The 13469-nt window shown below is 41.6% G+C and overlaps 2 protein-coding genes across 4 annotated transcripts; both read right to left on the reverse strand.

Annotated features, from left to right (window-relative positions):
- Positions 1-494: 494 nt before the first annotated feature.
- On the reverse strand, positions 495-5966 carry LOC125265326 (uncharacterized protein K02A2.6-like). Its single transcript, XM_048185461.1, has one exon. It carries the CDS (start codon positions 5365-5367, stop codon positions 1432-1434), a length of 3936 nt encoding a protein of 1311 aa, XP_048041418.1. The 5' UTR covers positions 5368-5966; the 3' UTR covers positions 495-1431.
- Positions 5967-6191: 225 nt separating this feature from the next.
- LOC125265327 lies at positions 6192-9983 on the reverse strand. Of its 3 annotated transcripts, none has more exons than XM_048185463.1 (4): positions 8743-9983; positions 7851-8618; positions 7091-7198; positions 6192-6739 (listed from the first exon to the last, which is right to left on the reverse strand). In XM_048185463.1, exons 1-4 carry the CDS (start codon positions 8786-8788, stop codon positions 6723-6725), a joined length of 939 nt encoding a protein of 312 aa, XP_048041420.1. In that variant the 5' UTR covers positions 8789-9983; the 3' UTR covers positions 6192-6722. The 3 variants fall into 3 exon arrangements, with proteins under 3 accessions (XP_048041420.1, XP_048041421.1, XP_048041419.1); XM_048185464.1 differs by having other exon boundaries at positions 7851-8180; positions 8262-9983; XM_048185462.1 differs by having other exon boundaries at positions 7851-9983.
- Positions 9984-13469: the final 3486 nt, after the last annotated feature.

Consider the following 13469-nt stretch of genomic DNA (forward strand, 5'->3'; position numbering starts at 1 on the left):
CCGTCTCTTCATAGGTGTTGGTCATCTGAGGTCCTCTCTAGTCCCCTTGGGACAGGTGTCCCGAGGTAAAACAGAAAAGCAAATGGAGAATAATTAGCGTAGCTGCTGTTCGTAACATTAAGCAAAGATAGTCATGTGCAATTGATCTGGTATGAGATGCATTATGTGAATGCTTGGCTAAAGAGATGCGTCTTTAATCTAGATTTAAACTGGGTGAGTGAGTCTGAGCCCCTAACATTATCAGGAAGGCTATTCTAGAGTTTCGGAGCCAAATGTGAAAACGCTCTCCCTCCTTTAGTGGACTTGGATATCCTAGGTACAACCAGAAGTCCAGAGTTTTGCGATCTTAAGGAGCGTGTAGGATTGTAAGGCAATAGAAGATCGGTTAAGTACACAGGAGCTAAACCATTTAGAGCCTTATAGGTCATTAGCAATACTTTATAATCGATACGGAACTTAATGGGTAACCAGTGTAGAGATGATAAAATTGGTGATATATGATCATATTTTCTTGACCTGGTAAGAACTCTAGCAGCTGCATTTTGTAGTAATTGTAGCTTATTTATTGAGGAAGAAGGACAACCAGGACAACTAATTGACATAGCCTTTATTACAGTATAGAAACTATAAAATAGTATATTTTCTGCCTTATTCTGTGATTTAAAAAAAAAAAAAAAAAAATCACGTTGTATAAAATCCATGATGACTCAATGCACATGTGTTTGTAGTACATAAACTAATCATAAAATTGTCATAGGGAAAATATAGGGGGAAAAAAATACAAACTAGCGGTTATTGTTCAGCAGTGAATTTAATTTTTTTGCCAACTTAAAGCAAGTGATAAGAAAAAAAAAATAAAACCTGTAAAGTAGGCAAAGGTCAGAGGAAAAAAACTGGCATTATATTTGACATTTCTGCCCCTAGAGTTGAGTAGGTGTTAAATAGGCCAAAGTCACTGCAGACTGTTTCATGCATGTCAAATGGGGCTGACTAAAACTCTTCTACTTTGGTCTGTTGATTAGATCTTACCACAGTACTGGGGTGTTAACTGGGCTAAACTACAGAGGTGTGTGTTGTGTTTGTTCGAATAACACAAATAAAAGTCAGGACAACGATGGGCAGTTCTTCTTTTAGATTTTACTGTGCAATCACTGAATCACGAACTCTGTTAACACAGGTGTCTCTTTGGACAATTCACTGGCCAACCAAATGTCTAACCCCGAGTGGCCAACAGTGCTTATTCCTGGGTTTATGTATTTAACTCAATATACTACACTTCCTCCCCCCTTAGATAAGAAAATCTAAAAAAAAAACATTTTCACCTGTAACAGAACATTCCACATACAAAAGAAATAAACTTATGCTACTTATGACTATAATGTCCCATTCAAAGTTTTTTCCCTTTTTTTTTTTATTTCCACTGTGTCTCTTCTATAAATCAAGACGGGTTGGTGGCTTCCGTATACGGGTAGGGTAACGTTTCTCTTCACAGGTCGGAATTGGTGTTTGTGGTGCTTCACTGGAAGATACAGTGCCATCTTGAGGTGTTGTTGCATCACTTTCACTAGTAACAGTATCAGTAGAGCTGAATGGAACACTGACAGAACCACTATCCAGAGAAACATTTGATCTTCTCAACTGATCAATGTGCCGTCTCCAGATGGTATCTGGTGCAATCTCAACTGTATATGAGAGTGGTCCTGTTCGTTCCTTGACCTTTGCAGGTGTCCATTTGTGATCTCCTCTGTAGTTCCTAGCTAGCACACTCTCACCAACTTCTAACTCTCTTCTTTCTCCTCCCCCTCGTGATTGTTTTATCTGTCTGTCATGTACGGTTCTCCTCAAATTGGGTTTCAGCAAGTCTAGCCTTGAACGTAAGGGTCTACCAAGGAACAACATGGCAGGTGTTCGATTTGTGGTGACATGAGTTGCATTTCGATATGCAAACAAGAAATTGTGAAGCTTCTGGCTTAGTGTGAGCTTCTCATGTGTCATGGCTCGCAGTGAATTCTTCAAGCTTTGCACAAATCTCTCAGCTAAGCCATTAGTAGCTGGGTGGTAGGGCGCTGAGGTCACATGCTTGATACCATTGTTCCTTAGGAAGATCTGGAACTCCTCAGATATAAACTGAGGACCATTGTCACTCACCAGCTGTTCTGGTACACCAGTCCTTGCGAAAAGTTCTCTCAGAACCATCACAGTTTGGGCGGCAGTTGTGGAGGTCATGCTGAACACTTCTGGCCACTTTGAACATGCATCAACAACAACCAGAAATGTAGTGCCCATGAAAGGACCCGCAAAATCAACATGGATCCTTTGCCACGGTAATGCAGGCCATTCCCAAGGATGTAGCGGGGCAGGTCTTGGCATCTTTTGCACATATTGACATCCTGAGCAGTGCATGGCGAGCTGCTCGATCTGCTGATCTATACCGGGCCACCATACAAAACTTCTTGCAAGTGACTTCATCTTTACCACTCCAAGATGTCCAACGTGGAGCTCCTCCAAGACTCGAGTTCGCAACTTAGGTGGTACAACAACCCTTAAACCCCACATGATGCAACCACCATCTAGAGTGAGTTCATCACGGCGCTGATAGAACGGTGTGAATCGAAGCTTCTGCTCTCTATTCCAGCCAGACAGTATAGCTGAATATACCTGGGACAATGCAGGATCTCTCCTGGTTTCTCTCCGAATCATTTCGTCTGTAACAGGAGAACTCTCAAGCTGAGCAATTGTAAAAACATCCAAAGGTGTGCTTACATTTTCTGTCTTTGAATCACACCCATCCAATGGTAGGCGTGATAGCCCGTCAGCATTAGCATGTTTGTGCGTTCTTTTGAATTCAATCTGGTATCTATGTCCTCCCAGAAACAATGCCCACCTTTGCATCCGTGCTGCTGCTGTCAGTGGAACTCCTTTCTGAGGACTGAAGATGGAAACCAGCGGCTGATGGTCTGTAACCAAGGTAAACTTGTTTCCATACAGATACTGATTGAATCGTTTCACACCCCATACCAGGCTCAAAGCTTCCCTGTCGATCTGTGCGTAGTTCTTCTCTGCAGCAGTAAGGGAGCGTGACGCAAAAGCTATGGGGCGCTCCGTTCCATCAGCCATCATATGTGACAACACCGCTCCGATTCCGTATGGTGAGGCATCACAGGCTAACCTTAATGGTTTGTGAGGGTCAAAATGAGTCAGAACTGTATCTGACATCACCAGTTTCTTTGCTTCCTGAAAAGCTTGCATGCATTGCTTTGACCACATCCATTTCTTTCCTGCTTGCAACAAGGCATTTAAAGGATGGAGAACAGTGGCTAGATTTGGCAAAAATCTGTTGTAGTAATTGATAAATCCAAGAAATGACCTTAATTGTGAGACATCTTTCGGTTGTGGAGCTTCTGCAACAGCTTTTAGCTTGTCATGACACTTGTGCAGACCATTTGCATCGATTTTGTGCCCACAATATGTGATTGTTTCCTTGAAAAACTCACACTTATCACGTCTTGCACGCAGTCCATACTCTTCCAATCTCTTCAAGACTCGTGCTAAGTTCTCCAAGTGACTACTGTCACTATCACCTGTGACAATGATGTCATCGAGGTAGCATTGGGTACCAGGGCAACCCTGAAGTACCTGATCCATAGCCTTTTGCCATAAGGCCGGTGCTGAGGCGACACCGAAAACAAGCCTATTATAGCGGTACAAGCCCTTGTGAGTATTAATAGTCAAGAACACTTTTGAGTCCTCCTCCATTTCCATTTGTAAATATGCTTCTGCCAAGTCTATTTTGCTAAAAAGCTGACCTCCTGAGAGTGTAGCAAAAATATCCTCTATTCTCGGTAGTGGATATTGTTCTGCCTGCAATACAGGGTTGACTGAGACTTTAAAATCCCCGCACAATCTTACAGTTCCGTCTTTCTTCGCGACAGGAACAACAGGAGTGGCCCAGGGACTCCAGTCAACTTTTGAAAGTATTCCTTCAGCTTCCAACCGATCCAGTTCAGTTTCCAATTTCTGGCGAATAGCATAGGGAACAGGCCTTGCTTTGTAAAACTTTGGAACAGCGTTCTCATCCAAGGTTATATTCCCCTTGATATTTTTCAGAGTTCCTATTCCCAATTGAAACACTGCTGAAGCCCCATCCAGCACTTTTTCCAGTTTCTTTTGCGTGCTAGGTGACGCAGGGACTGTGATTTGCAGACTTTTTATGGATTTCCAGTCCAACTGCAACTTTCTCAACCAGTCACGTCCCCAAAGTGCTGGTCCTTCTGTTCGTACTATGTACAGATCCAACTCTCTCTGTTGATTATTGTACTTTACAGTCACAGGCATCACTCCTAGGGGAATTATGGGCTCACCAGTATATGTTTTCAGTTTGACAGGCGATGGCTTTAACTTAGCCATCTTGAAATGTTTTTCAAACTCGCACTGTGACATCACTGAAACGGCGGAACCGGTGTCCAATTCCATTCTAACTGGCTGTCCATTCAATTGAGGTGTAAGCCAGATTGCTTGTTTCAAGTCACTTTTCAGGCTGTAGATTTCTAAATTCGCCAACCCTTTATCACTTTCTTCATCTGAGTTTTCAGCGACAACATGCACATTCCTACTTTTCTTTTTCTGAGTCTTGTACCGTCTCTCCTTATCACTGTATTGTACATCAGATCGACATGCTCTTTGTATGTGACCCATTTTATTGCACTTTCTGCATATTTCAGTTTTGAACCTGCACTGATTTGCTTTGTGTCCACCCCGATCACAACGGTAACACAGTTCAACTTTCTGCACTGTCTTAGGTTTACCTGCAGTGGCCAGCTTATTTACAGACACTTTTACTCCTGATCGCAGCTCGACTGCGTCTCTGGCAGCCGTTTCCATGGCGACAGCAATTTCAACCGCACGTTTGAATGTTAGATCTGCCTCAGAGAGCAATCTCTTCTGTATACTCTCTTGTGAAATGCCACAGACTAGACGATCTCTCAGCGCGTCATTCAGTCCATCCCCAAACTGACAGTGTTCTGACAACTTCTTTAATTCGGCGACATAAACCGCGATTGACTCTCCGTCGTTCTGATTCCGTTTATGAAATCTGAATCGTTCTGCAATGAGCAGCGGTTTTGGCGCTAGATGCTCTTGCATTACTTTCACAATGTTGTCAAAACTAAGATCGGCAGGCTTTGTGGGAGCAGTGAGGCTTCTTAGTAGTGCATAAGCTTTCCCTCCTATCGCACTCAACAACACTGACACCCTCTTGTCATTATCAATGTCATTAGCTTTGAAATACTGCTCGATTCGTTCACAGTACAAAGTCCAATCGTCCGTAGCATTGTCAAATGCATCAATCTTTCCAATATATCCTGCCATCTTTCTGCTTTCACTTACTATTTCGCGCTGAATCTACCCCTCAGTCTTCGTGAGTCTGGGTTCCTCTCTCTTTTTCGCTTTTCCCCCCGGGAAAAAAAAACGCCCATCCGTAAAAAAAACTAGGAGAAAACGCTTCTAAACGATCCGTAAAATCCTCGTCGCCAACTGTTGTGTTTGTTCGAATAACACAAATAAAAGTCAGGACAACGATGGGCAGTTCTTCTTTTAGATTTTACTGTGCAATCACTGAATCACGAACTCTGTTAACACAGGTGTCTCTTTGGACAATTCACTGGCCAACCAAATGTCTAACCCCGAGTGGCCAACAGTGCTTATTCCTGGGTTTATGTATTTAACTCAATATACTACAGTGTGACCTTGTGGTTTGTGGTGTATCTTATCTAACGTTAATCAAAACAAATAAAAGCAAGTCTGTTTTTTTTTTTTTTTTTTTTTTTTGGAAAAATAAGACTCTTTATTCACATACAGTGAGACATCAAAAACTGTGGTTATTTCAACTGAATAAAGAGACATTTATATTTCATAATTATTTCAGAACATAAAATAATATGATTGTAACACAGTTCGTAAATACGGGAAGAAGGAGGCGGGAACCGGCGAACGTTCAACAAAACTTTAATTCAAAATAAACAAAGAACAAAACGAAAGTAATGCCGGCAGACCCTCGCGGACGTCTGCCGGCCACACAAACATAATAAAACATAAAATAAAGTCCAGGCCTGGTCCTCTCTCGTCCTTCACGATCGTCGCTCCTCCTTTTATGCTCCCGACCCGGAGCTCCTCCGTGAGAGACTCAAGGCCGGTGCGCCTCCCAGGTGATGCTCGTTATCACTTGCGTCACCGGCCTCGCGCCGTTCCCTCACGGATCTCGCCCGCCCTGGTCGCCACAATGATATTCAGAGTGGCTCTGGTTATCAAACAATATTAGCAACTTCAAATACAGTGTTACTGTTACGTGCACGTGTGTGTATAGGAAGGCACAAGGACGAAGGCGAATATGAGGAGTAGTATTTAATAATAGAAACAGGCAGGAAACTCAATATACACATCTCAACATAAACGAGAACAGACAAGGAGTGAAGGAGCACACAGGGTAGGCTATATATACATGTAACGAACAAAGGGAACTTAATGAGATAATTAACTGGACACAGGTGAATCAAATGACTAATCAAACACAATGGGGAAAACTAGGTCACAGAAAACAAGAGACATGTAACAGTTACAGTACTGAATCATTTAATTTCAGTCCAGAGTATTCTGTTTGTCTTTGCCTCCCCACTTTCTGCTGTCTTGAGCTTTGGGTTGTGAATTTGAAGGCAGCATAATTCATATCAGAGGTCCCGTGGTACTAAAAATAAAATATATGTTTATGTTTAATAAATGTTTCTGTGAAGTGATACATCACATACACCACTAAATACTTGACTTTTAGTTATGCATTTAATTTTGCCTGTATAATAAACTTGTGCACTTGACTGTAAGTATCTGTAGCATGAACTTGCTGGGATGTGTTGCCTATTATAAGATGTAACTTTAGATGAGTTTTAATATTTCAAAATGACATAAAGGGAATTATGTTTATTGCATAAATCTTATAGGAAGTTTCTGAACAATACAAGATACTGCATATTTTCACCTTTTTACTGTGTATTCTCATTAATGTTTTATGTGATGTATTATATATGAAGTCAGTGGTTACCTTTTGTCTTTGTCACGCAAAGTAGAACATTAGTTATGAAGCTTATGATCAGCAATGCTGCAAGGCCAATGAGAATGTAGAACTGCATGTGCTGGTCTTTATGTTCATCTGAAACAATAACATAACTGAATGCATCATATGCCATGTCCTAGAACTATAGACGTGGCCAAAAGTGATGTCCGGCCTAGGAAAATAGACATCTCATCTCATTCAAATATTTTGAAAAAATTCTTAATTTTTGCATATAGAAAAAAATAATCATTTGCGTATAGTTGTGCTTGTAGTCACTGGTTTTATTTGCGATAATGCAATGAAACATGCCAAATTGTACGGACCCTTTTTTTTTTTTCATCTGTAGCTGTAGTATGCCCCTTTTTGCCAAATAATTTTGTCAGATAAATACCTTAACCAAGTTTAGTGTTTTGTTCTTCCCTCATACTTAAATTATTAAAAAAATAAATAAATAAATAAATTAAAAAAACTTTTGGCCACTACTGTACGTACAACAATATGAAGCATGCAAATAAATTTGCATCAATAGAAATTCAGTATTCCATATCAACAATAATCACTGTTTTAAAAATTGCTATATGCACACAAAAGTAATCTGTGTCATATTATAAAGTGTTTTTGGTCAAAAATACACAGTTTTTGTCTTAGCATTACACTAGAAGCTCTGTGAAATTACATAGAATTACATATTACTCCATCAACATCCTTAAAATGGCTGCCGAAGATGAATTTAACTCAACACACTTACCGTCAATATCCAGATTAATTCCATGTCCAAATAAAATCTCCCCACATGTGACCACAGCACAGTAGTAGGTCCCAGGGTTGATGTTTCTCATAGAGAGATTGTAGACACAGCTCCTGGTAGGAGAAGCAGTCACTGAGCTGTTTTTACAACTTTCTTGAGCATAAATGATTCCTGGACGAGATTTTCCTGAACCGTGTCTGAACCAGTAGACTCTGTGTTCGCCTCCACAGTTCTGTTGTTCATTTTGGATTGTACATTGCAGAGTCACATTTCCATCTGATGATGCTGTTCTGGATTGCTGCAGAATATGAATCCTCTTGGATTTAGAACCTATTGAAGGAATATAATGAATTTTAGGCTGTAAAATTTGACTAATTTCAGAAAGGGTAAATCTAAATGTTGACCACTCACCTCTAAGCACCAGATTAGTTCCAACTCCAAAGTAGAAAAGGTTAGAAAAGGAACCTGCACAATAATATGTGGCGGAATCGGATTGTACAGTTCTTTCAATAGTCAGATTAAAGCTGTTAAGCCCTGAATTCACTTTAAAGCGCTTTGTCTTTTTAAACTCAACATTAACTACACTGTCTTGAGACCAGTGATAAGAAGAGGCTACAAAAGCAGGTTTTTCTCCCAGAGTCTGTTTGAACCACATAACTCTATTCATTTGGTCTTTTGGGTGAAAGCAGTAAAATGTCACATCATCACCCACTTGAGCTGTTACATCCCCCATCTGCAAAATACTTCCAGAATATTGCTGTTGCATTGCTGTAAAATAATTAAGGCAATTATTACATAAATGCGTAGACATCCGTTGATACATACTGTAGACGAAACAATGACAAGTAAGGAAAGCTCAAGAAAAATGTTAAAGGTGTAGTTTTGTACTTACATGGTTTATAAAAGAGAAAACATACAATGAAGAGAATGACATACATTTTTCACATAATCTCCAGGGCACAAACTTCTCTGAAACCTTCACTCTGCTTTGAGTGGAAGCACTATGTCACGATTCCACTGGCTCTCTGAGCTAACAAGTCATTGCCCATTTCCTCGTTCCACTTTTAACACAGATATGCTACATCAAAGTATAATCTTTAATGTAAATGATCTATTCTGATATTCATATCAATTTATTTAGCATGATTAAAACTGACTAGAAATGAAGTTATAAACATTTGAATTAACTACAATTGTTTAATACACTGATAAGCTTCTACTGTACCTCAGTCAAAGGAAACTTCTCTTTATAATACATGTCAGAGTAAGGCCAATAGCTGACATATGTGTACTCACACGAAGAAACATAAAATCAGTTTAATCTTGAATATTGTGATGAATATGTTACATTCCACATTACAGTATACAAGTGAAAAAGGTACAAATTTAGTGGCAGTAGACAAAAAACAACAAAACAGGTCTGTATGGAATTTCTTGGTGGAGCTTTTGGTAGCATAGTAATTCAAGAACTGGAATATTATCTCACGATTTTAAACCCTGAAAGACACAGATGAGTTATGAACATTAAAACAAAACTGTTGTATTATAATATTCTAATGAATGAAAATGAAGGCATGTGCTGGGTGATTATATGTACTCTAAGTCTTATTATAATGATGAATGAATATTGTAAGTGCATTAAATAGGCATGTTGTAAATCAAGATAGAACAATATGTCTGTTTTACTATTTTTGTGATCCCTCACTGCCATCACCTGGTAGCTTATAATAGTAGTTTTCTACACTGTTGTCACATGACCTCATCATGGTGCATGTTTAAAATCACTAAGACATATTAACAATTATTTTATAAAATGGAATTTTACGGTATTTATTATAAATTATATATCTGTGCATGTAATTATTTTTTAAAAATAGATGTGCCCTCATAATCTTGAATCAAAATAACTTCCCCTCTCTCTTGCAGTGACATCTTTTCTCTGATGAGGTTTACTGGTGCGTGGGCGGGACAACCTGTCACTAACATGAGACTGACCAATAGCAAAACCACAACTACCCAATTAATTCTCAATGGACAAAAGCAAGTCCTTCTCTAGATTTTTTTCTTGTTTGAGAAGTCATTTTACTCATATATACAGTGGGTATGGAAAGTATTCAGACCCCCTTAAATTTTTCACTCTTTGTTATATTGCAGCCATTTGCTAAAATCATTTGTTCATTTTTTTCCCTCATTAATGTACACACAGCACCCCATATTGACAGAAAAACACAGAATTGTTGACATTTTTGCAGATTTATTAAAAAAGAAAAACTGAAATATCACATGGTCCTAAGTATTCAGACCCTTTGCTCAGTATTTAGTAGAAGCACCCTTTTGATCTAATACAGCCATGAGTCTTTTTGGGAAAGATGCAACAAGTTTTTCACACCTGGATTTGGGGATCCTCTGCCATTCCTCCTTGCAGATCCTCTCCAGTTCTGTCAGGTTGGATGGTAAACGTTGGTGGACAGCCATTTTTAGGTCTCTCCAGAGATGCTCAATTAGGTTTAAGTCAGGGCTCTGGCTGGGCCATTCATGCACAGTCACAGAGTTGTTGTGAAGCCACTCCTTCGTTATTTTAGCTGTGTGCTTAGGGTCATTGTCTTGCTGGAATGTAAACCTTCGGCCCAGTCTGAGAGGTCCTGAGCACTCTGGAGAAGGTTTTCATCCAGGATATCCCTATACTTGGCCGCATTCATCTTTCCCTCGATTGCAACCAGTTGTCCTGTCCCTGCAGCTGAAAAACACCTCCACAGCATGATGCTGCCACCACCATGCTTCACTGTTGGGACTGTATTGGACAGGTGATGAGAAGTGCCTGGTTTTCTCCACACATACTGCTTAGAATTAAGGCCAAAAAGTTCTATCTTGGTCTCATCAGACCAGAGAATCTTATTTCTCACCATCTTGGCAAACTCCATGCGGGCTTTCATGTGTCTTGCACTTCCGTCGGGCCACTCTACCATTGTGGGACAACGAGTCTTCGCAGGCCCGCTGTCAGGCGAAACTGGGTTTGCCCAAAAAAAAAAAAAAAAAGAATCCAAAAAAAAAATATGGCAATACTCGCAGAGATGTAAGTGTAAAGTGATGTTTATTTACAGTGCTCGAGAGGTGAAACAGTCCCAGTAGACAAACAACCAAAGCTATTTACAAAAGTAACAAACAAAAAAAACAAATAGGAAAAAAAAAAACTGCACAAAAAACAAAGAAAGAAAAATGTATATATATAAATATATACACGCAAACTACCTCAATGTCAAAATGTCAAATAAATCGCTCACGGCACCACACTTGCTCGCTTGCTCGCCAGGTTAACTGACAACCTTTTCTTATTTGGGGCTCCTCTTTATAGTCCAAGCCCCACCCATTTTGTTAAAACCATCATCAACATGAGTGGGTAAGTATTCAGGTGAGTATATTGCAACATTACATAAATATTTACACACATAAAATAACGAAATATATATAAACAAAAAAATAAAGTCAAAATAACAAATACAAATATAGACATAAATAATAATAAACACATAATAATAGTGCAACTTTCCATTACCCCCCCCCCCCATATTAACAAGACAGTGGACGAGCCGACTTCCGGTTGCTTCGCGCCGACGCGTCCACACACAGCGATCCCGGCACTAATTATCCCGGCCGCTGGGTGACGCTCAGGTTCGGCCGACTGATGGTGGAGAAGCAACGCGAAAGACCGGCAACACAGACGCTGACAAACACGGAACACAGGTATGTATTAACACGATAACATGACAAAACATAGAAACAAAACGAAAAACAACTCAGGTATGTATGCATGTTGTTATGCGCAGCGTGGATTCTGACGGGGATGGAAATGGAGTGGATATGTTTGCGTGTATGACGACCAGCGTGCTAATGGCGTGCGTGTGCACCCACAACGCCTCAGCAGGGAACGGAGGATGAGGTAAGTTGGGCTGAGTGTGTGTGTGTGTGTGTGTGTGTGTGTGTGTGTGTGTGTGTGTGTGTGCTGCGCTAACCAACAGGGACAGGTCACTCTGTCACATCACCTCCCCCCTCTCCAGGCCGCAAACTGACCGGATTTCGGGACAGGTAGTCGGCAATTTTGTTTTGGGGTCCAGGTCGATGTCTGACCTTAAACTGGTAGGGTTGCAGGGAGAGATACCACCTAGTCACCCGGGAGTTGTGGTCCTTCATGGTGTGGATCCACGTCAGGGCTCGGTGATCTGTCTCCAGGGTAAACTCCCTTCCTAGCAGGTAGTACCTGAGGCTCTCCAAGGCCCACTTGATCGCCAGACCTTCCTTCTCCACTGTAGAGTATCGGCTTTCTCTGGGTAGCAGTTTCCGGCTCAGGAACGCTATGGGCCTCTCTTCGCCCAGGTCTCCTTGGGCCAGGACTGCTCCAATCCCCACAGCTGAAGCATCTACCTGAACAATGAACGCCTTTGTGAAGTCCGGACTTATGAGGACTGGGCCAGAACACATCTGCCTCTTTAGAGTGTTGAAGGCCATTTCACATTCCTCAGTCCAGATAATCGGGTTCTTCACGTTCTTACAGAGGAGGTTGGTCAGTGGGACAGCAGTGGTAGAGAAGTTGGGGATGAATCGTCGATACCACCCCACCAGTCCTAAGAAGGATCTGACCTCTTTTTTTGTCCTTGGTTTTGGGCTGCGTCGAACAGCTTCTACCTTGTCCACTTGAGGCTTTAACTCTCCGTTTCCCAGGTGGTAACCAAGGTAGTTGGTCTCAGACTTCGCCCATTCACATTTTGCCACATTTAAAGTCAGACCAGCCTCCTGGATCTTGCTCAGGGTTTCTCTGAGGTGTATAAGATGGTCCTCCCAAGTTGCACTGTATATGACAACGTCATCCAGATATGCAGCTGACCACTCTTCACAGCCTCTGAGGACTTGGTCCATTAGTCGCTGGAATGTTGCGGGTGCTCCATGCAGCCCGAATGGTAGAACGGTGAACTGGTATAGTCCCAGTGGGGTCCGGAATGCCGTGTAGGGTCTGGACGCCTCCTCCAGGGGAACTTGCCAGTATCCTTTACATAAATCCAAAGTTGTAATGTACCTGGCTTGGCCGATACGTTCCAGTAGGTCATCAATGCGTGGCATCGGATAGGCATCAAACCTTGACTGAGCATTCAGCTTTCGAAAGTCAATGCAGATACGTAATGTATCATCCTTCTTCGGGACGATAACTATGGGGCTGCTCCACTCGCTCTTAGAGGGCTCAATAACTCCCAACTCTAGCATCGTCCCAATCTCTGCTTTCAGAGGTGCCACCAGCCTCTCTGGAACACGATACGGTCGCTGTCGTGAAGGGTTCTGATTGAGCAGGTGGATCTGGTGTTGTACCAAGTTGGTCCGCCCAGGCCTCTGACGGAACAACGAGGGATATCGACCCAGAAGGTGGTGCAGCTCAGCTCGTTTATCCTCTCCCAAATGACGGAGATCAACCTCTGCTGGCTCTCTCACCTTCGGCTCTGGCTGTTCATCCTCCTGATCATCCTCCACCTCACGAATCAGCAGCGATGTTTCTGGCTTGCTGGGTGGTTCTCTCCACTCCTTCAGGAGGTTGATGTGATAAGTTTGTACAGTCTTGCCCTTGTCAGGGTGATG

The sequence above is a fragment of the Megalobrama amblycephala genome, linkage group LG3 (genome assembly GCF_018812025.1).
Source record: "Megalobrama amblycephala isolate DHTTF-2021 linkage group LG3, ASM1881202v1, whole genome shotgun sequence".
Taxonomy (NCBI): Eukaryota; Metazoa; Chordata; class Actinopteri; order Cypriniformes; family Xenocyprididae; genus Megalobrama; species Megalobrama amblycephala.